Here is a 24,328-nt window from a genome sequence, read left to right as displayed (position 1 = left end):
AAATCGCATTGGTGACAGATCTCTTGATGATATTGATTACTCTTGTCACTGGAAATGTTTTTTTAGAACCCAGAGTTGAGTTTGTCTTCACACATCTGGGACTTCTCCTCGTGGCAGATTTCTAGACAACCTCAGCACAGGTGTCAATGAGGCCTCTACTAGGTAGACACAGGCCTTCACACCCTCTAACAGCTACTCAATGAGGGTCACAACCCATGTGATAGTGAGCATGGCTCCGCCAAGCCCCTTCGAAGTCTTGGATTACTCTGAGCAGCGACTCCTTCATTCCTCTCCAAATGCCTCTGCTAATCACTCAGACAGCTCTGTCCATCAAGGTTAGCTGCAGGCAGCCTCTCAAGGCAGCCTAGTCAATTCTTCCCCAGATTATTGGTCCCGAAAATGTCAAAGTGCGATAACTGCCCGTTGAACCCTTCCTTGCTTTAGCACTGCTCTCCTTGAACCTCTCCATTGCAGAATTTGCCTTGTCCACAAACAGGCAAGTCCCTTCAAAGGGCATGTACATTAAGAACAATTGGACACCGGCTGAAAAACTGGTGGATCGCAGCCAGGCGTTCTGGTGAATGGCGACAAAGGTGCCAACCCGATGGAATTGGTGGTGTCCAAGTCACAACGAATCATGAATTTGCTATATCATGGCTTAGGTTAGGACAGGTCAGAGGTCTTCAGGGATACCAGGGTGGATTTGAGCCCCTGAATCAAAAAAATGTGTGGAACTAGCCATCTATAAGGCAACTGGCATTCCCAGATCGGAGAGCCAAATTGATGGAAGAAAATATCCTCTTCACAAAATGTCCACTAGTTTGCACTCCCTATCAAGGGTAGTAGTTGGAAGGGTATTCGGGTTTGTCCAACTTGTGAAGGCCTGCACTGCCAAGCTTTTAGGTGAGGGGGTGCAGAGACAAAAATGGAGAGTCACCCAGGGTAGGGCAGGGGGGCAGACCAAGGTTTGACTCAAGCCCCAAAAGGGTATCTGTAAGTGCTTCATTACAGGGGCTGTAGATGTTTTCCCTAGCTGTAGCACTTCTGTGAGAACACTGGTTTTGGGGTGGGTTAGGTGTGAGGTCAGGAACTTTGGTCACCCTATACATAACCATGGTATAGGAAGCACTTTCCTCAGTGCCAGGACCAGGGGTTGAGAGGACTCCTGACTAAGGGGCAGTGTCAAGGTCACTGGCTTCTTAAAGGTCACCATAACAATTTTTCTTCATGGTATGGGTGCCCTATTTCATCACTCACATCATAACCGTTGCCAGAATCTGTATCAAATAAGGAATGCAACGTATGTATCATTCCTTGTGGAGGTGTGAAGTCAAGTTGGAGAGGTGGCGCTTCGATGGAAGTTAAATACCATCTTGGTTGAGGTTGTAGTGGCAACAACTGGGCCATAGAGCTCAATGGGCACCTTGTCCTCTGTTGCTGGTGTTGAAATTAGCATTAAGCCTCCGAGCACCAGGGCCGGAACAAGAAACTGAACAGGAGCCAGAGGAGGCCAAGTGGTCGATTTGGAGGTTCCAACTGACGTCAAGGGCGAGTCTGCTGGCAGCCTCACAGATGGAGGGCCTCTAGGCTCGTTGGTGCCCGAAAGCACACCAGACGGAGGTGTAAGAATTCAAACAGTCAGAGCATGGGCTTCCAGAACTGTCTGCTCTGCCTTAGTGTCAGAGATGGACCAGGAAACTCTGATTGTGCCAGGACAGGTTGTGGGATGGGCTCAGGTGTAAATTGACTCTGAAAGCAAGATCAAGAAGCACAGCGATGCCCTCGCACCTTTTCATAAGTATACGAGTTTCAGGAAGTGCCTTGGAATTTTGCGTTTCTTCTTTAACTCATGGGAGACTTGGAGAGCGATGACAACGGACCTTTGTAACAACTCCTGCAACTTCTCGACCAGTAATGGGACTGGGACCAACCCTCAACTTGTTCCTGCTTTGTTGCAGTCTTTCAGTTATTGGGGATGAGTTTCACATCATGGGCTTGTATGACCTATTGGCTCATCGATGCGTGCTCACAAAAGACCCCGGGCACCATAGACAAACCAGATGAGGTTCTGCCAAAGAAAACTGTTTGCGATAGTCCTTACAGGGCTTAAAACCTGCCATTTTGGAAAATGACATTCCCCTTGCACACTTAAAGATTTTGGCTGAAAACCTTTCTCAAAGACATGAGCGGCAGCTTCAGACGCACATCTGGTAGCACAGTAAAAAAGTAACTGATATGTGGGAGTGGTATCTGTAGAGGCGCCACACATCATATCCAGTGATGAATGGTGTGAGCCTGAAGCAGGAACGACACCACCTACTGGCACACAAAGGTACTTCTCAAATATATTCTGATCCAGTCTCATGCCTGGGGAGTATTTAAAAAGGTGAGGAACTTGCAGTTAAAATTCTCTATCAGAAAGTCGATTCTATAGACAAGATTGCAGGTAATCAGATTATTTGTTAATGATGCTCTTAAAAGAAATGGATCACAGAGAATCTAGAGTATAACTTTCACTGCGAATATAAGGTATAGACAGCCATTCTTAATAGATTCTGTTCTAGGTCCTTTGAGGGCCAAGAGAAGTCTCAATTCCTCGGTCTAGTGCTACATCTCAAATTATACATCACATTCTAAAGAAAAGTTCCAACATCTACAAAAAAAATGGTTGTAGACTGTTCTTGTTGTCCATGGCAAGTATAAGCTTCAATTTTCTGTGGATACAGAGGAAGGCCTGGGCCAAACCGAGCTTTTGTGTCACTTTCTAGAAACCTTGACCCTCTGGACTGAAAATTTCATACCAATGACAAAACAGTCAAAGTCAAAACCACCAGTGGTTTATTTCTTGAGATATGATGTTGAATGAGACTGCAATCCAGAAAGTAACATCTGAATGCACACGATTGCTTCGCTTCTGGTCCTAGGAATGTTAATGAGGAAGAGTACAGCTCCAGGTACTTCTGTCCGCTGGGACTTGCCAGCAGGACACACATTTCTGAAGGGACCTATATAACTCTTCTCAGCAGCTGAGTCAGAGGTTGAAAGGACTTGCTTTAGAATAATAGGCTTACCTATGATGAGCAAGGCTTTCACTACTGCATGAAAGCGGAACATTGTGAATGGGCCTTTCAATTTTGTAATTCTGCACTCTACAAAAAAAGTCTGTCAATCCGATTTCATACAGACGATAAAATACCAATATTCAGACCATCTGACATGTAATGCATTATTTGCTTTTGTGTGGAGAGTCAGTTGCACATTATTCTTTATGGATCCTGAAAGAGTAGTGTATTTTTAAACAACAAATGAAAACAGCATGAGTAGGGAACCAGAAGTTATTTTGAAATATTCATGAAAAGTCACATGGCTCTCTCGAACAAGCACCGCCTCCCACTTCTACCTATCTAATATTGTTTAAAACACAAAAATATATTAAGTCCAGGTACTGTACCTCCTTGCTTCTTCTTTCTGCTGTTCTCTCCAACTACTCTCCATGTAACGTAAGGCATAATCACTTTCGTCTTTGTATCTAAAAAGAAAAAAAAAAAAAAGATTTGAATTCGCACTTAATTATACCTCAAAAGCCTACTAGTTATTGGCCTTTTGTGCAGCAGTATCATAATACTATCGGCCCATTAATTGTGAAGTTCAGCATTAATATTGATTTACAACATAGCTTTAAAAAAAGTTAAACTACCAATTTGCTACTGTTTTAAACACCTAATTTGGTAGGATATTGTTTCATGCTTCGCTTAGAGACACCCACATTATTCAGTTGGCAGATGGTCTCCTTAAGAAGTATGTTACATATATAAAGAAATTAACCCGGACCTGGAATGAACGAATGTAGCTTAAAACACAGTTCTCCCGAGCCCCACTTCTTAAAATGCTTTACGTTTCTATCAGTATAAGCTTTGGTAGCAAAGTAAAACACTTAGTAGCAATCTAGTAGGATAGCTTAAATAAAAAAAAATCTTAACTGGACAAAGTTCAGGACTCACTAGCTCAGCAAAGCTCCTTTTCCTTCAAGGAAAACAGCAAGCTGGGTTGCCTCAGTCCTTGACAAGGCACATTACATTCATTCACTTGCTTTGGTTCCACCACCATTCCAGCTGCAGAGGCTTCAGTTAGTTCATACAGGCCAGCCACACCCGTGAGGTAAAGAAAAGAGTTTCATTATCTCTTTTGAAGAAGCTGCTTAGTCAGGAGACCAATACTCAAAATCCTATCTTTGAGTCAAATGCTTGCAGGATCATGCCCCTCAATACTGCCAACAGAAGATTTAACACAATCTCCCACCAAGGACTAAGCAAGAAAGGCAAGGCGCCAGACATTCACCTAAGATTTGTGATCCCTTTTTCCTTTTCCTTTAATTAACACCACCCGAAACGTTTTATTATATAGCTGAGAATTACAAGTTGAGTGGCAAGTCATTAAATCTCAATGTCAGACACCTTTAAGTCATGGAATCTCTATTTTTTAAACAAGCTCAGAATAAGTTTATATGTAAAAGATAAAGTAGATCCTGAAATGAAGGCAAGGCAAAAATGCAAGTCGCAGGAAAGTATTTGTACAGCAACAAAGGGGTAAGAATATCAGAATGATGGAAGCACAAATGGCTCACTCTCACAAATCTAATACTGCTGCACCTTTTCAGACAGCAGTTTCCGGCTTGACATTTTAAGGACAGCAGTGTTACAAAACAGCTTGAAAAGAAACAGGTTGAAAGGGTTTGACCACCTTACTTCTACGTACTACCCCTATGACCTATCACTATTTCAAACTCCTACCACTGACCCAATCACTATAACACCCATCACTTGGTATTGAAAGTAATCCTAATCCTGAATTTAGCAAAAAACAAAAACCCTGAAATAAAAAAAGCGGAAAAAAAAGCGAACCAGAGCAAGAATTAAATATTCAGCATTAACTAAAATCATGCAGGTTTGACACACGACCACCAAGAACACCTCACTAAGTATGTATTGATCACCTGATATTGGTCCGTCTAGCCTAAGCCACCACAGCAAAAGTGACCGTGGGATCAGTCCCCTGAAGGACTACAAAGTCAGTCCATGTATCATAAATGTCCAAGCATAACCCTCAACCACCATGGGATGAGGGGTGTGCGGCAGTCCCCTAATACAAGCCGCATGTCTGGTCCCCCACCATGGGATATTTGTTAAGTACTATTGAGACGAAAAATGGACAACAAAGGTGGGTGGGTGCTTCTGGCTGCCCTTCTAAACCGAAAATTCCCTCCAGGGAACACTGCCACTTTATATGCCATCCTACATACACGCAATGGTGTTTGTAATATCAACATACTGCTGTACACCAGGCTGATGGCACACGTAGGCCAAAATACTGGGATCCCAGTGTATGTTCTGGTTAGCAGAAAATGACTTCAAACTGTTGTTATCGTTCTTTCTATGTATGATAAAACTAATAAAGAAATGCATTAAAAAAAAAAATAACATCATCATGTAGGCTGAATTCGAAAATAGGCCAGCCTAACAAATGATAAATATTGAATATTGTCAATGCATTTTGAAAAAATGTGACTCCTAACCAAAGTAATTAATTATGTCATAAATAATTAAAATAAAAAACAGGAATCCTATATATATATACACACATACACACACACACATATATATATATACATATATGGAAAATATCACTTACCCAGTGTACATCTGTTTGTGGCATGTTTGGCTGCAGATTCACATGCTGTGCATCTACTTCCACCATCTAGTGTTGGGCTCGGAGTGTTATAAGTTGTTTTTCTTCGAAGAAGTGTTTTCAAGTCATGGGATCGAGTGAATCCTCCTCTTCGGTTCCATTGCGCATGGGCATCAACTCCATGCTAGATTGTTTTTCCGCAGAGGGTAAGGTAGGAGTGATAGAGTATAAAGAAAAGAGATGTCCATGCTAATGCAATGTTATATATATATATATATATATATATATATATATATATATATGGAAAACGTCACTTACCCAGTGTACATCTGTTCGTGGCATTAGTCGCTGCAGATTCACATGCTGTGCACATCCCGCCATCTGGTGTTGGGCTCGGAGTGTAACAAGTTGTTTTTCTTCGAAGAAGTCTTTTTGAGTCACGAAACAGAGGGACTCCTCCCATTTCGACTCCATTGCGCATGGGCGTCGACTCCATCTTAGATTGTTTTCCCCGCAGAGGGTGAGGTAGGAGTTGTGTATGCTAGTAATAGTGCCCATGCAATGGAGTGAATACGTATGTACATAATGAACTTTAAAGTAATATATTTACAAATTTACAAATGTTCAAGATCAACTTCTAAACGGCTACAGGCTCCCGGGGAGGCGGGTGGGCGCATGTGAATCTGCAGCGACTAATGCCACGAACAGATGTACACTGGGTAAGTGACAATTTCCGTTCGATGGCATGTGTAGCTGCAGATACACATGCTGTGCATAGACTAGTAAGCAGTTATCTCCCCAAAAGCGGTGGTTTAGCCTGTAGGAGTTGAAGTAGTTTGAAACAATGTTCGTAGTACAGCTTGACCTACTGTGGCTTGTTGTGAAGTTAACACCTCTACACAGTAATGTTTGGTAAATGTATGAGGCGTAGACCATGTTGCTGCCTTACATATTTCGTTCATTGGAATATTTCCTAGAAAGGCCATGGTAGCACCTTTCTTTCTGGTTGAGTGCGCCTCTGGTGTAATAGGCAGCTCTCTCTTTGCTTTAAGATAGCAGGTTTGAATACACTTAACTATCCATCTAGCAATGCCTTGTTTTGAAATTGGATTTCCTGTATGAGGTTTTTGAAAGGCAATAAATAGTTGTTTTGTTTTTCGAATTAGTTTTGTTCTGTCAATGTAGTACATTAGCGCTCTTTTGATGTCTAATGTATGTAGTGCTCTTTCAGCTACAGAATCTGGCTGTGGGAAGAACACTGGTAATTCTACTGTTTGATTCAAGTGGAACGGTGAGATAACTTTTGGTAAAAATTTTGGATTTGTCAGTAGAACTACTTTATTCTTGTGTATTTGAATAAATGGTTCTTGTATGGTAAATGCTTGAATTTCACTCACCCTTCTTAGAGATGTGATAGCAATCATAAATGCAACTTTCCACGTTAAGTATTGCATTTCACAAGAGTGCATGGGCTCGGAAGGCGGACCCATGAGTCGTGTTAAGACAATGTTGAGGTTCCATGAAGGAACTGGTGGTGTTCTTGGTGGTATAATTCTCTTTAGGCCTTCCATAAACGCTTTTATGACTGGTATCCTAAATAATGAAGTTGAGTGCGTAATTTGCAGGTAAGCTGAAATTGCAGTAAGCTGTATCTTTATGGAAGAGAAAGCTAGTTTTGACTTTTGCAAATGTAGTAAGTATACTACTATATCTTTTGCAGATGCGTGTAAGGGTTGAATTTGATTATTATGGCAGTAATAAACAAATCTTTTCCACTTATTTGCATAGCAGTGTCTAGTGGTAGGCTTCCTAGCTTGTCTTATGACCTCCATACATTCTTGTGTGAGGTCTAAGTGTCCGAATTCTAGGATTTCAGGAGCCAAATTGCTAGATTCAGTGATGCTTGATTTGGATGTCTGATCTGTTGTTTGTGTTGTGTTAACAGATCTGGTCTGTTTGGTAGTTTGACATGAGGTACTACTGAAAGGTCTAGTAGTGTTGTGTACCAGGGTTGTCTTGCCCTATTGGTGCTATTAGTATGAGTTTGAGTTTGTTTTGACTCAACTTGTTTACTAGATATGGAAGGAGTGGGAGAAGGGGAAAAGCGTACGCAAATATCCCTGACCAGTTCATCCATAGCACATTGCCCTGAGACTGATGTTGTGGGTACCTGGATGCGAAGTTTTGGCATTTTGAGTTTCTTTGTTGCAAATAGATCTATTTGTGGTGTTCCCCAAATTTGGAAGTAAGTGTTCAGTATTTGGGGGTGAATCTCCCATTCGTGGATCTGTTGGTGATCCAGAGAGAGATTGTCTGCTAACTGATTCTGAATCCCTGGAATAAATTGTGCTATTAGGCGAATGTGGTTGTGAATCGCCCAATGCCATATTTTCTGTGTCAGGAGACACAACTGTGTCGAGTGTGTGCCTCCCTGTTTGTTTAGGTAATACATTGTTGTCATGTTGTCTGTTTTGACAAGAATGTATTTGTGGGTTATCATGGGTTGAAATGCTTTCAGCGCTAGAAATACCGCTAACAGTTCTAAGTGATTTATGTGAAACTGTCTTTGTTGTATGTCCCATTGTCCTTGGATGCTGTGTTGATTGAGGTGTGCTCCCCACCCTGTCATGGAAGCATCTGTCGTTATCACGTATTGTGGCACTGGGTCTTGGAAAGGCCGCCCTTGGTTTAAATTTATACTGTTCCACCATTGAAGCGAGATGTATGTTTGGCGGTCTATCAACACCAGATCTAGAAGCTGACCCTGTGCTTGTGACCATTGTGACGCTAGGCACTGTTGTAAGGGCCGCATGTGCAACCTTGCATTTGGAACAATGGCTATGCATGAAGACATCATGCCTAGTAGTTTCATTACCATTTTGACTTGTATCCTTTGTTTTGGATACATGGCCTGTATTACATTGTGAAATGTTTGAACTCTTTGTGGACTTGGAGTGGCAATCCCTTTTGCTGTGTTGATTGTTGCTCCTAAGTATTGCTGTTTTTGACACGGCAGAAGGTGTGACTTTGCGTAGTTGATTGAGAAACCTAGTTTGTGTAGGATTTCTATGACATATTTTGTGTGTTGTGAACACCGTCTTAGCGTGTTGGTTTTGATTAACCAATCGTCCAGGTACGGGAACACATGTATTTGCTGCCTTCTGATATGTGCAGCTACTACTGCCAGGCATTTTGTAAAAACTCTTGGCGCAGTTGTTATTCCGAATGGCAACACTTTGAATTGGTAATGTATCCCTTGGAATACAAACCTTAGGTACTTTCTGTGTGAAGGATGTATTGGTATATGGAAATATGCATCCTTTAGGTCTAGTGTTGTCATGTAGTCTTGTTGTTTGAGCAGTGGGATTACGTCTTGTAAAGTAACCATGTGAAAGTGGTCTGATTTGATGTAGGTATTTAATGTTCTGAGATCTAGTATAGGTCTCAGACTCTTGTTCTTTTTGGGTATCAGAAAGTACAGTGAGTAAACTCCTGTGTTTAATTGTTGTCTTGGTACTAATTCTACTGCTTCTTTCTGTAGCAATGCCTGAACTTCTAGTCCTAGAAGATCTATATGTTGTTTTGACATACTGTGTGTTTTCGGTGGGACGTTTGGAGGGAATTTGAGAAATTCTATGCAATAACCATGCTGGATAATTGCTAAGACCCAAGTGTCTGTTGTTATTTCCTCCCAATGTGTGTAAAACTTGGTTAGTCTCCCTCCCACAGGTGTTATGTGTTGGGGATTTGTGACCTTGAAGTTGGAGGAGTTTTGGGACTTTGGAACTTTCCTCTATTTCTTCGAAATTGTCCTCCTCTATATTGTCCCCGAAAACCTCCCCGCTGATACTGGCTCTGGTAAGTGGGCTTTGTTTGTGAGGTTGTGGCTTCTGTGGTCTGCCCACGAAACCCCCCTCGAAATTGTGTCTTTCGAAATGTGCCTCTGCTCTGCGGGGAGTAGAGTGGGCCCATGGCTTTGGCCGTGTCAGTGTCTTTTTTTATAGTTTTTCTATTGCAGTGTCCACCTCCGGCCCAAACAACTGCTGTCCGTTGAATGGCATATTCAGCACAGCTTGCTGTATCTCTGGTTTAAATCCTGATGTACGCAGCCATGCATGTCTCCTTATTGTTACTGCTGTGTTGACAGTTCTAGCAGCTGTGTCTGCAGCATCCATTGCTGACCGTATCTGATTATTGGAGATACTCTGTCCCTCTTCTACCACTTGCTGCGCTCTTTTTTGGAACTCTTTTGGTAAATGTTCAATAAAGTGTTGCATCTCATCCCAATGGGCCCTATCATATCTGGCTAACAAAGCTTGTGAAGTTGCAATACGCCACTGGTTTGCTGCCTGTGCCGCCACCCTTTTGCCTGCAGCATCGAGTTTTCTACTTTCTTTATCTGGAGGTGGTGCATCTCCTGAAGTATGAGAGTTGGCTCTTTTGCGCGCTGCTCCAACTACAACAGAGTCTGGTGATAGCTGTTGTGTGATGTACACTGGGTCTGTTGGTGGCGGTTTATATTTTTATCTACTCTTGGAGTAATGGCTCTCCCTTTGACAGGCTCCTCAAACACTTGTTTGGAGTGTTTTAGAATTCCGGGTAACATCAGAAGACTCTGATATTGATTGTGTGTAGACGACAGTGTATTAAAAAGAAAGTCGTCTTCAATGGGTTCTGAATGAAGGCTGACATTGTGAAATGCTGCTGCTCTCGATACCACTTGAGCGTAGCCTGTACTATCCTTTGGTGGCGATGGTCTCACTGGATAGCATTGAGGACTATTATCTGACACTGGTGCGTCATAAAGGTCCCATGCGTCAGGGTCATCTTGACTCATTCCTGTATGAGTTGGGGATTGCATCATTGGTGGAGTGGCTACCGGTGATGGTTGCGGAGAGTGATGTGGGGATGGTGGTGGTGTTACTTGTTTAGCCACCTTTGCGTGTGGCTGTTTTCCTTGTCTTGGAAGGCAAGTTTACGTTTCATCTTGATTGGAGGAAGAGTGCTGATCTTCCCCGTATCTTTTTGAATAAAGAGCCGCCTTTGTGTGTGATCTGGCTCTATTGTCTCTAATTCTTGTCCAAATCTGTGTGTCTTCATTTGTGAGGACAGTCCTTGTTCCTCTGAATAGGAACTTATTTTCGGTTCCGAGGCAGGATGTTTAGGTACCGAAACCTTTTCGGCTGCTTTTTTCGGCTCCGACGAAATCTTCTTTACTTTAGGCGTCGTGCCCTCTCGGTGCCGACCCATTTCGGTGCCGCTGTCTCGATGCCGAATCTTCTCGGAGCCACTCTCTCGGGCCAGAGATTGCTGTGTGCCGGTATCTCGACCGGAGTCGGATGACTTCGACACCAGCTCGCCCTTTTTCGGTGCCGATGGACGGTCACCTATTTTTCGGGTTAAGCCATGGCCTGTTGGCGTGGCATCCCCTGGGCTTTAGCGGTCTTCTTGTGAGTTCTTTGTTTCGACGTCTTACTCACGGTTTTCGGCGTTTCTTCGGGATCGATCTCCTCAGAGTCCGAATCCTGGGTGGAGAATGTTTCTTCCTCCTCCTCGAAACGCCCTTGTCCTGTCGGCGCCGACGCCATTTGCAGTCTTCTTGCTCTTCGGTCCCTGAGTGTCTTCCTGGACCGAAACGCTCGACAGGCCTCACAAGTATCCTCCTTGTGTTCTGGTGACAAACACAAGTTACAGACCAGGTGTTGATCTGTATATGGATACTTGTTATGGCATTTTGGACAGAAGCGGAATGGGGTCCATTCCATCAGCCTTGAAGAGACACGTGGCTGGGCCGACCAGGCCCCGACGGGGATCGAAAAAAAAAAATACCCGAAGGGCCACCGGAGCTCTTCTTAATTCGGTGTCGATCTGTTGTAACTAACCCGATACCGAACGCAAACAATACCGACGATTTTTCCGAGATTCTAACTAACTTTCCGACCCGAAACACGGAGCGAAAAGGAACACGTCCGAACCCGATGGCGGAAAAAAAACAATCTAAGATGGAGTCGACGCCCATGCGCAATGGAGTCGAAATGGGAGGAGTCCCTCGGTCTCGTGACTCGAAAAGACTTCTTCGAAGAAAAACAACTTGTAACACTCCGAGCCCAACACCAGATGGCGGGATGTGCACAGCATGTGTATCTGCAGCTACACATGCCATCGAACATATATATACATACACACACATACATATATATATATATATATATATATATATATATATATATATATATACACACATATGTACAAATGTTGTTAACTTAAACGACTACAGGCTGCCGGGAAGGTGGGAGGGTGCATGTGAATCTGCAGCGGATCATGCCACGAACAGATGTACACTGGGTAAGTGACATTTTCCGTTCAATGGAATGTGTAGCTGCAGATACATATGCTGTGCATAGACTACAAATCAGTTTGTCCTCCCATAAAAGCGGTGGTTAGCCTGTAGGAGTTGAAGTTGTTTGAAATAATGTTCCGAGTACAGCTTGACCTACTGTGGCTTGCTGTGTTGCTAAAACATCTATACAGTAGTGTTTAGTGAATGTATGTGGTGCTGACCAAGTAGCTGCTTTACATATTTCAGCCATTTATATATTTCCTAAAAAAGCCATTGTAGCAACATTTTTTCCTTGTGGAATGTGCTTTAGGAGTAACTAAGAGTTGTCTTTTGGCTTTAACGTAGCATGTTTGGATGCATCTTACAATACATCTTGCTAATTCTGGTTTTGAAATGGGGTTACCTGTATGAGGTTTTTGAAAAGCTACAAACAGTTGTTTAGTTTTCCTGAATGGTTTTGTTCTACTTATATAGTACATTAGTGCTCTCTTAATGTCTAATGTATGTAGAGCTCTTTCTGCCACCAAATCTGGCTGTGGGAAGAAGACTGGTAGTTCCATTGTTTGATTAATATGAAAAGGTGATACTACTTTTGGGAGAAATTTGGGGTTTGTTCTTAGTACAACTTTATGTTTGTGTACTTGTATGAACGGTTCTTCAATAGTGAAGGCTTGAATTTCACGGACTCTTCGCAAAAATGTAATTGCGACTAGGAAGGCAACCTTCCATGTTAAGAATTGCATTTGACATGAGTGCATAGGTTAAAATGGTGGGCCCATAAGTCGCGTAAGCAATATGTTTAAGTTCCAAGACTGAACTGGAGGTGTCCGGGTGGAATGATGAGTTTTAAGCCTTCCATGAAAGCTTTAATAACAGGAACTCTAAATAAAGAGCTGTGCTGTATGTTTTGTAAATATGCTGAAATTGCTGTAAGATGTATTTTTATGGAAGAGAATGCTAAATTTGATTTCTGTCAATGAAGTAAATAGCATACAATATCTTGTATTGATGCTGTAAGAGGGGCAATCTGTTTAGATTGACAGTAAAATACAAACCTTTTCCATGTGTTAGCATAGCACTGTCTAGTAGTGGGTTTTCTTGCTTGCTTGATCACTTCCATACATTCTGATGGTTGTTGTAAATACCCAATCTCTATGACCTCAAAAGCCAAATCACCAGATTGTGTGTGTTTGGATTTGGGTGCCTGATCTGTCCTTTGTTGTGTGTCAAAAGGTCTGGTCTGTTTGGGAGTTTGGAGTGTGGTACTACTGACAGGTCTAACAATGTTGTGTACCACGGTTGACGGGCCAACGTAGGTGCTATGAGTATCATATTGAGTGTGTTTTAACACAATTTGTTGACTACAAATGGAATGAGTGGGAGAGGGGGGAAAAGCGTAAGCAAATATCCCTGACCAATTGATCCACAGAGCATTGCCCTTGGATACGGGGATGTGGGTGTCTGGATGCAAAGTTTGGGCATTTAACATTTTTGCTTTTGGCGAACAGATCTATGTTTGGTGTTCCCCATAGTTTAATTGAGGAGGTGCTGGGCTCTCCTTTGGCTTTGGCACTTTAGCTGGAGGCTGCGTAGTGTCCAATTCCTCCTGAAAGGCTCATTTCCTCTTAGGTTTTAGAGGAGGAGCTGTTAAGATTCTGCTGGTTTATTTGTGGATATGAATCCTGGCTTGCCTTTCCTCCATTACTTCAAGTATTGGCTGTACTTGAGAGTCCTCTTCAGAGGTTTTGTGGCTTTCTTTGAGTCTCTTAGAAAGTCCATGCTCCTCTGTGTAACCTGCTCTTTTCGGCTCCGAAGCCGGCTTTTTCGGTATCGAAAAAGATGGTTAATTGATGTTCTCGGCCCCGAAAGGGATTTCTGAATTTTCGACTCAGAAAAACGGTTTGCTTAAGTCGGATACGGAGCCTTTCATCAACTCAGATGGTTTCGGAGGAGTGGCCTTTTTCGGTGCCGAACTGGCAGTTTGGTCACTGGATGTCTTTTTTCGGGTGGAGCCATTGCCCTCCAGCAGTGGCGTGCCCAATGCCTTATGTTTCGGTCTTTGTGATAAGTACTGGGGCAGGTTTACTCACATGTTGTCCTACTGAGACCAGTCTGTCTTCCTAAGATTCCTGGTCAGAGTCAGAACCTCGAACGGAGACTGCTGTCTGCATGATCGCTTCCTCTTCGACATCAAGATGTTCGGAGATTCTGGACGCCATCTCGAGTCTTCGTGCTCTTCTGTCTCGAAGTGTCTTTAGATTAGAAGGATCGGCAGGCCTCGCAATTTTCTTCCCGATGATCTGGGGAAAGGCAAAGATTACAGACGAGATGTTGGTCTGTATAAGGGAATTTCGTGTGGTACCGAGGACAGAATCGGAATGGAGTCCGATCCATGAGGATTCCACGCGGTCGGCCCGAGTTGGGCGCACACGCCCTGAATGGCAAGTAAGGATGTCTTTTCCGATGGTACACATGTGTCGATAGAAGATGTAAACCTGATCGATACAATACCAACAAAAATAAAGTGTTTTCAAAGTTTTCCGAATCGAACTACCGGAGCAAAAGGAAACACGTCCGAACCAGACAGTGGAAAGAAAACAATCTAACATGGAGTCGATGCCCATGCTCAATGGAAGCAAAGAGGAGTCACTCGATCCCGTGACTCAAAAACACTTCGAAGAAAAACAACTTGTAACACTCCGAGCCCAACACTAGATGACAGAAGTATATGCACAGCATGTGTATCTGCAGCTACACATGCCATCGAACATATATATACACATACATACATATACACACACACATACATATAGGGAAAATGTCACTTACCCAGTGTACATCTGTTTGTGGCATGTAGTGCTACAGATTCACATGCTGTGTATACATTCCGCAATCTAGTGTTGGGCTTAGAGTGTTACAAGTTGTTTTTCTTGGAAGAAGTCTTTTCGAGTAACGGGATCGAATGACTCCTCCTCTCGGTGATAGTGCGCATGGGCATCAACTCCTTTGTTAGATTGTTTGCCCGCAGAAGGTTATAGGAAGGAGCGATAGAGTGAAAGAAAGTAAATGTACAACTAAATGTAATAAAATAAATAAGATGTCCATGCAAATTTAAATATATATATACACACACACACACACACACACACACACACACACACACACACACACACACGCGCGCGTACAAATAAGTACTGCAACGACTAGAGAGGCAGGGTGCATGTTAATCTGCAGCACTACATGCCACGAACAGATTTACACTGAGTGACATTTTCCGTTCGATGGCATGTGTAGCTGCAGATACACATGCTGTGCATAGGCTAAAAAGCAGTCCTTCTACCAATAAAGCAGTGGCTATCCTGTAGGGGTTGAAGTGGTTTGAAATAGTGTTTTAAGTACTGCTTGACCAACATTGGCCTGTTGCTTTGATAATACATCCACACAGTAATGTTTTGTTAATGTATGTGGTGTGGACCATGTGGCAGCTTTGCATATGTCTGCCATTGGTATGTTACCTAAAAATGCCATGGAAGCACCATTTTTCCTAGTGGAATGTGCTCCAGGAGTTATCAAAAGTTGTCTTTTTGCTTTAATGTAACATGTTTGAATACATCTTACAATCCATCTAGCTAATCCTTGTTTAGAGATAGGATTTCCTTTATGTGGCTATTGGAAAGCCACAAAAAGCTGTTTAGTTTTTCTAAACTCTTTTGTTCAATCAACATAGTACATTAGAGCTGTTTTAAGATCAGAGTGTGAAGAGCTCTTTCAGCAGTTGAGTGTGGCTGTGGGAAGAAGACTGGCTATTCCACTGATTATGTGAAAAGGAGAAATTACTTTTGGCAAAAATTTCAGATTTGGCCTAAGTACAACTTTATGTTTGTGTACTTGGAAAAATGGTTCCTCTAGAGTGAAGGCTTGTATTTCACTCACTCTTCTTAATGAAGTAATTACTACTAAGAAAGCAACTTTCCAGGTGAGAAATTGAATATCAGATGAATGCATGGGCTCGAATGATGGTCCTCTTGATCTTGTGAGTACAATATTAAGATTCCATGCAGGAACTAGTGGGGTTCTTGGTGGAATAATACGCTTAAGTCCTTCTATAAAGGCTTTTATGACAGGGACTCTGAAGAGAGAAGTATGTTGCATGGTTTGTAAGTACGCTGATATAGCAGTGAGATTAATTTTAACAGAGGAAAAGCTTACAGTAGTAAACAAGATTGTACTTCTTGTTTTAGCAGAACGTTGTGTTCTGGGGAGAGTCTGTGAGAGAGAGGGGGAATGTTTGGCGGAGTAGAAATGAGTTCTAAGAAGTAACCATTGCGGATAATTGAAAGTATCCAGTGATCTGTGGTGATGTTTTGCCAGTGAGAATGTAATTGTTGCAGTCTTCCCCCCCACAGGAGATGTGTGGGATTGTGGGATGTTGAGGAAGTCATTGTTTTTGGGGAGTGGCAACACTCTGAGGTATTACATTTTCCTCTAGCTCTAAAGTGTTGGCCTCTTTAAGAGCCTCTAAATGATCCTCTTGGATAATACTGCTGGGTTTGTTTAGGATGTGAGGTGGAAGCCTCTGTAGTTTAGGGTTTGAAACCTCCCCTAAACTGCTATTTGCAAAAAGGAACCCAGATAAGGTGTGGTATAAGGGCTCTCATGGCTTTTGAAGTGTCAGAATCCTTTCTGAGTTTTTCGATAGTTGTATAGACTTCCGGTCCGAATAGATGTTTTTTATCAAAAGGCATGTTAAGTACTACCTGCTGTATTTCCGGTTTAAACCCGGAGAATCTTATCCATGCATGTCTACGAATTGTTATGCTAGTGTTGATACTTCCAGCTGCAGTATCTGCTGCGTCAAGGGCAGATCTAATTTGGTTATTAGTGATTGCCTGTCCCTCTTCAACAATTTGTTGTGCTCTTTGGGTACATTTTGAAAGAAATCTTGCATTTCATCCCAGTGCGCCCTGTCATACCTTGCTAACAGGGCTTGGGAATTGGCAATACGCCACTGGTTAGCTGCTTGTGTGCTACTCTTTTACCAGCAGCATCAAACTTTCTACTTTCCTTATCATGGGGAGGAGTATCATGGGGAGGAGTATCACGGGAAGACTGGCTACTGGCCGTTTTTCTTGCAGCACTAACTAAAATAGAGTCTGGTGGTACCTGTTGGGTGATATAAACTGGGTCAGTTGGCGCAGGCTTATATATTTTTTTTATCTATTCTCTGGGTTAAAACCCTAGCTGTAAAGAAATGGCTCCCTGTTGCAGTTACCCCCCACTTTTTGCCTGATACTGATGCTGACTTGACTGAGAAGTGTGCTGGGACCCTGCTAACCAGGCCCCAGCACCAGTGTTCCTTCACCTAAAATGTACCATTGTATCCACAATTGGCACACCCTGGCATTCAGATAAGTCCCTTGTAACTGGTACTTCTAGTACCAAGGGCCCTGATGCCAAGAAAGGTCTCTAAGGGCTGCAGCATGTCTTATGCCACCCTAGAGACCCCTCACTCAGCACAGACACACTGCTTACAAGCCTGTGTGTGCTAGTGAGAACAAAATGAGTAAGTCGACATGGCACTCCCCTCAGGGTGCCATGCCAGCCTCTCACTGCCTATGCAGTATAGGTAAGACACCCCTCTAGCAGGCCTTACAGCCCTAAGGCAGGGTGCACTATACCATAGGTGAGGGTACCAGTGCATGAGCACTGTGCCCCTACAGTGTCTAAGCAAAACCTTAGACATTGTAAGTGCAGGGTAGCCATAAGAGTATATGGTCTGGGAGTCTGTTTTACACGAACTCCACAGCACCATAATGGCTACACTGAAAACTGGGAAGTTTGGTATCAAACTTCTCAGCACAATAAATGCACACTGATGCCAGTGTACATTTTATTGTAAAATACACCACAGAGGGCACCTTAGAGGTGCCCCCTGAAACTTAACCGACTGTCTGTGTAGGCTGACTAGTTACAGCAGCCTGCCACACCAGAGACATGTTGCTGGCCCCATGGGGAGAGTGCCTTTGTCACTCTGAGGCCAGTAACAAAGCCTGCACTGGGTGGAGATGCTAACACCTCCCCCAGGCAGGAGCTGTGACACCTGGCGGTGAGCCTCAAAGGCTCACCCCTTTGTCACAGCCCAGCAGGGCACTCCAGCTTAGTGGAGTTGCCCGCCCCCTCCGGCCACGGCCCCCACTTTTGGCGGCAAGGCTGGAGGGAACAAAGAAAGCAACAAGGAGGAGTCACTGGCCAGTCAGGACAGCCCCTAAGGTGTCCTGAGCTGAAGTGACTCTAACTTTTAGAAATCCTCCATCTTGCAGATGGAGGATTCCCCCAATAGGGTTAGGATTGTGACCCCCTCCCCTTGGGAGGAGGCACAAAGAGGGTGTACCCACCCTCAGGGCTAGTAGCCATTGGCTACTAACCCCCCAGACCTAAACACGCCCTTAAATTTAGTATTTAAGGGCTACCCTGAACCCTAGAAAATTAGATTCCTGTAACTACAAGAAGAAGGACTGCCCAGCTGAAAACCCCTGCAGCGGAAGACCAGAAGACGACAACTGCCTTGGCTCCAGAAACTCACCGGCCTGTCTCCTGCCTTCCAAAGATCCTGCTCCAGCGACGCCTTCCAAAGGGACCAGCGACCTCGACATCCTCTGAGGACTGCCCCTGCTTCGAAAAGACAAGAAACTCCCGAGGACAGCGGACCTGCTCCAAGAAAAGCTGCAACTTTGTTTCCAGCAGCTGTAAAGAACCCTGCAAGCTCCCCGCAAGAAGCGTGAGACTTGCGACACTGCACCCGGCGACCCCGACTCGGCTGGTGGCGATCCAACACCTCAGGAGGGACCCCAGGACTACTCTGATACTGTGAGTACCAAAACCTGTCCCCCCTGAGCCCCCACCGCGCCGCCTGCAGAGGGAATCCCGAGGCTTCCCCTGACCGCGACTCTTTGAACCTAAAGTCCCGACGCCTGGGAGAGACCCTGCACCCGCAGCCCCCAGGACCTGAAGGACCGGACTTTCACTGGAGAAGTGACCCCCAGGAGTCCCTCTCCCTTGCCCAAGTGGAGGTTTCCCCGAGGAACCCCCCCCTTGCCTGCCTGCAGCGCTGAAGAGATCCCGAGATCTCTCATAGACTAACATTGCGAACCCGACGCTTGTTTCTACACTGCACCCGGCCGCCCCCGTGCTGCTGAGGGTGAGATTTCTGTGTGGGCTTGTGTCCCCCCCGGTGCCCTACAAAACCCCTCTGGACTGCCCTCCGAAGACGCGGGTACTTACCTGCAAGCAGACCGGAACCGGGGCACCCCCTTCTCTCCATTCTAGCCTATGTGTTTTGGGCACCACTTTGAACTCTGCACCTGACCGGCCCTGAGCTGCTGGTGTGGTGACTTTGGGGTTGCTCTGAACCCCCAACGGTGGGCTACCTTGGACCAAGAACTGAACCCTGTAAGTGTCCTACTTACCTGGTAAAACTAACAAAAACTTACCTCCCCCAGGAACTGTGAAAATTGCACTAAGTGTCCACTTTTAAAACAGCTATTTATCAATAACTTGAAAAGTATACATGCAATTTTTATGATTTGAAGTTCCTAAAGTACTTACCTGCAATACCTTTCGAACAAGATATTACATGTTAAATTTGAACCTGTGGTTCTTAAAATAAACTAAGAAAAGATATTTTTCTATATAAAAACCTATTGGCTGGATTTGTCTCTGAGTGTGTGTATCTCATTTATTGTCTATGTGCATGTACAACAAATGCTTAACACTACTCCTTGGATAAGCCTACTGCTCGACCACACTACCACAAAATAGAGCATTAGTATTATCTATTTTTACCACTATTTTACCTCTAAGGGGAACCCTTGGACTCTGTGCATGCTATTCCTTACTTTGAAATAGCACATACAGAGCCAACTTCCTACATTGGTGGATCAGCGGTGGGGTACAAGACTTTGCATTTGCTGGACTACTCAGCCAATACCTGATCACACGACAAATTCCAAAATTGTCATTAGAAATTGATTTTTGCAATTTGAAAAGTTTTCTAAATTCTTAAAAGACCTGCTAGGGCCTTGTGTTAGATCCTGTTTAGCATTTCTTTTAGAGTTTAAAAGTTGTTAAAAGTTTGAATTAGATTCTAGAACCAGTTTTAGTTTCTTAAAAAGTATTCCAACTTTTAGAAGCATAATGTCTAGCACAGATGTGAATGTGGTGGAACTCGACACCACACCTTACCTCCATCTTAAGATGAGGGAGCTAAGGTCACTCTGTAAAATAAAGAAAATAAAAATGGGCCCCAAACCTACCAAAATACAGCTCCAGGAGCTTTTGGCAGAGTTTGAAAAGGCCAACCCCTCTGAGGGTGGCAACTCAGAGGAAGAGGATAGTGACTTGGAGGAAAATTCCCCCCTACCAGTCCTATCTAGGGAGAACAGGGTCCCTCAAACCCTGACTCCAAAAATAATAGTCAGAGATGCTGGTTCCCTCACAGGAGAGACCAACACCTCTGAAATCACTGAGGATAACTCCAGTGAAGATGACCCCCTGTTAGCCAGGATGGTCAAAAGATTGGCTTTGGAAAAGCAGCTCCTAGCCATAGAAAGGGAAAGAAAAGAGATGGGCCTAGGTCCCATCAATGGTGGCAGCAACTTAAATAGGGTCAGAGATTCTCCTGACATCCTAAAAATCCCCAAAGGGATTGTAACAAAATATGAAGATGGGGATGACATCACCAAATGGTTCACAGCTTTTGAGAGGGCTTGTGTAACCAGAAAAGTGAACAGATCTCACTGGGGTGCTCTCCTTTGGGAAATGTTCACTGGAAAGTGTAGGGATAGACTCCTCACACTCTCTGGAAAAGATGCAGAATCTTATGACCTCATGAAGGGTACCCTGATTGAGGGCTTTGGATTCTCCACTGAGGAGTATAGAATTAGATTCAGGGGGGCTCAAAAATCCTCAAGCCAGACCTGGGTTGATTTTGTAGACTACTCAGTAAAAACACTGGATGGATGGTTAACTGGAAATGAAGTGTGTGACTATGTTGGGCTTTATAATTTGTTTATGAAAGAACACATTTTAAGTAACTGCTTCAATGAAAAGTTGCATCAGTATCTGGTAGACCTAGGTCCAATTTCTCCCCAAGAATTGGGAAAGAAGGCAGACCACTGGGTCAAGACTAGGGTAACCAAAACTTCCACTGGGGGTGACCAAAAGAAAGGGGTTACAAAAACTCCCCAGGAGAAAGTGGGTGACCCTAGAAACAAAGAAAAAGAGTCCTCTGTAGGCCCCCAAAAACCAGAACAGGTGGGTGGGCCCCAAGACACAACCCAAAACAAAGGTGGGTACCAGGGTAAGAACTGGGATGCACTAAGGCCTGGTGCCACAACTGTAAACAGTCTGGGCACCACACCAAGGACACTTCTTGTCCCAAAAACAAACCCCAGAATAAAATTCCAGGGGTAACCAGTGTAGCCATGGGAGATGACTCCTCAGATGAGGAGGTCTTCCTAGCCTTCAACTGGAAACAGGGCCCAACAGGTGAGTTGGAGATTCCAGAGGGAAGTAGACACTTCCACCACCTACTGGTGAATGGAATCCCAACCACTGCCCTGAGAGACACTTGTGCCAGTCACACTATTGTGCATGACAGGCTGGTGCTCTCAAACCAGTACATCCCAGGTGAGACTGCCAGGGTAAGAGTTAGCCTAGACAGGGTCACTAAGAGGCCTGTGGCTTTAGTACCCATAGAAGTGGGTGGCACTCTTAGCTGGAGAAGGGTAGTAGTCAGTACAGACCTCCCCCTTGATTGTCTCCTTGGAAATGACTACCCAGAGGTTAGTCAGAGCCCAAGAGAGGAACTGGTCCAGTGCCAGTCCTCTCCCAAGGATTCTGGAAGTCCTGCCTCTGCAGTAAATGCAAGCAGGCCCCAGAAGAAGAAGAAAAGAAAACAGAGTAGGAAGGGTGGACAACCTTTAGCCAAGGTTACAGCAAGCCAAGGAGATTCTGCTCCAGTAGGGGAGAACTCCAAAAATGGCCCTGATAAAGTCCAACCTGACCCACAAGAAGTCCTGGCTAGTCAGGCAACTGTTAAACCTGAGTGGGTGGCTCCTCAGCTAACCGAAGAAAGAGTGGAAGAAGGGTGTTTACTACAAGATGTGGTAACCCCCCACTCTAATACAGCAGACAGGCAACCTGAACCCAAAGAGGCCTGTAACTTAGCCCCTTCCCTTTTAGGTGAAGAGCTAAAGGTGTGGTTCTGGGCACTGACAGCTGTCAGTGGCCTCTGCTGGGTGTTAGCCTTTATGGCTGCACTATCCTTAGCATGGTGGTCTGACCCCATGCCAAATAGCAAGTTAGGCCCCCTGACCCTATTGGTCATGGTGGGGTTACTCCAGCTCTGGGTAACCTCTCTGGGTAAGCTAGGGGTGACCCTGGCCAAGATAAGATTAGCAGAGGTGGATACCTCTGACCTCAAAATAGAGAGAATGGGTAAAGACATAAAAAGCACAGACAAGAGGCAGTTCAGACTAGGTCCTATCACTGTGGAAGTGGGTCAGTTCCCCAGAGGGAATGACCTGAACAGGAGGATGTAAGGCAGAGTAGGCCCTGCAACAAACCAGCCATTTCCTCTACTCTTCCTCGCCTGACAGACTAGGAAGACTCTTCCAGCGTTGGCTGAGTCTCCTGGCCTGTGGGCTGGGGGGGGCTTGTGTAAAGAAATGGCTCCCTGTTGCAGTTACCCCCCACTTTTTGCCTGATACTGATGCTGACTTGACTGAGAAGTGTGCTGGGACCCTGCTAACCAGGCCCCAGCACCAGTGTTCCTTCACCTAAAATGTACCATTGTATCCACAATTGGCACACCCTGGCATTCAGATAAGTCCCTTGTAACTGGTACTTCTAGTACCAAGGGCCCTGATGCCAAGAAAGGTCTCTAAGGGCTGCAGCATGTCTTATGCCACCCTAGAGACCCCTCACTCAGCACAGACACACTGCTTACAAGCCTGTGTGTGCTAGTGAGAACAAAATGAGTAAGTCGACATGGCACTCCCCTCAGGGTGCCATGCCAGCCTCTCACTGCCTATGCAGTATAGGTAAGACACCCCTCTAGCAGGCCTTACAGCCCTAAGGCAGGGTGCACTATACCATAGGTGAGGGTACCAGTGCATGAGCACTGTGCCCCTACAGTGTCTAAGCAAAACCTTAGACATTGTAAGTGCAGGGTAGCCATAAGAGTATATGGTCTGGGAGTCTGTTTTACACGAACTCCACAGCACCATAATGGCTACACTGAAAACTGGGAAGTTTGGTATCAAACTTCTCAGCACAATAAATGCACACTGATGCCAGTGTACATTTTATTGTAAAATACACCACAGAGGGCACCTTAGAGGTGCCCCCTGAAACTTAACCGACTGTCTGTGTAGGCTGACTAGTTACAGCAGCCTGCCACACCAGAGACATGTTGCTGGCCCCATGGGGAGAGTGCCTTTGTCACTCTGAGGCCAGTAACAAAGCCTGCACTGGGTGGAGATGCTAACACCTCCCCCAGGCAGGAGCTGTGACACCTGGCGGTGAGCCTCAAAGGCTCACCCCTTTGTCACAGCCCAGCAGGGCACTCCAGCTTAGTGGAGTTGCCCGCCCCCTCCGGCCACGGCCCCCACTTTTGGCGGCAAGGCTGGAGGGAACAAAGAAAGCAACAAGGAGGAGTCACTGGCCAGTCAGGACAGCCCCTAAGGTGTCCTGAGCTGAAGTGACTCTAACTTTTAGAAATCCTCCATCTTGCAGATGGAGGATTCCCCCAATAGGGTTAGGATTGTGACCCCCTCCCCTTGGGAGGAGGCACAAAGAGGGTGTACCCACCCTCAGGGCTAGTAGCCATTGGCTACTAACCCCCCAGACCTAAACACGCCCTTAAATTTAGTATTTAAGGGCTACCCTGAACCCTAGAAAATTAGATTCCTGTAACTACAAGAAGAAGGACTGCCCAGCTGAAAACCCCTGCAGCGGAAGACCAGAAGACGACAACTGCCTTGGCTCCAGAAACTCACCGGCCTGTCTCCTGCCTTCCAAAGATCCTGCTCCAGCGACGCCTTCCAAAGGGACCAGCGACCTCGACATCCTCTGAGGACTGCCCCTGCTTCGAAAAGACAAGAAACTCCCGAGGACAGCGGACCTGCTCCAAGAAAAGCTGCAACTTTGTTTCCAGCAGCTTTAAAGAACCCTGCAAGCTCCCCGCAAGAAGCGTGAGACTTGCGACACTGCACCCGGCGACCCCGACTCGGCTGGTGGCGA

The 24,328-nt window shown here is 44.8% G+C and overlaps 1 protein-coding gene across 2 annotated transcripts in view; it reads right to left on the bottom strand.

Annotated features, from left to right (window-relative positions):
• The window catches only part of SPTY2D1 (SPT2 chromatin protein domain containing 1), a 268,481-nt gene that overhangs the window by 48,848 nt on the left and 195,305 nt on the right, over window positions 1-24,328 (bottom strand). For both annotated transcript variants that reach the window (XM_069223758.1, XM_069223759.1), the window contains one exon: window positions 3,452-3,529. In XM_069223758.1, coding sequence (XP_069079859.1) covers window positions 3,452-3,529 — 78 coding nt within the window. The remainder of the gene's footprint in view (window positions 1-3,451; window positions 3,530-24,328) is intronic.

The sequence above is a fragment of the Pleurodeles waltl genome, chromosome 3_1 (genome assembly GCF_031143425.1).
Source record: "Pleurodeles waltl isolate 20211129_DDA chromosome 3_1, aPleWal1.hap1.20221129, whole genome shotgun sequence".
In the NCBI taxonomy this organism is placed as follows: domain Eukaryota; kingdom Metazoa; phylum Chordata; class Amphibia; order Caudata; family Salamandridae; genus Pleurodeles; species Pleurodeles waltl.
Note: the sequence above shows the minus strand (reverse complement) of the source record. Positions and strands in the feature narration are given on the sequence as shown.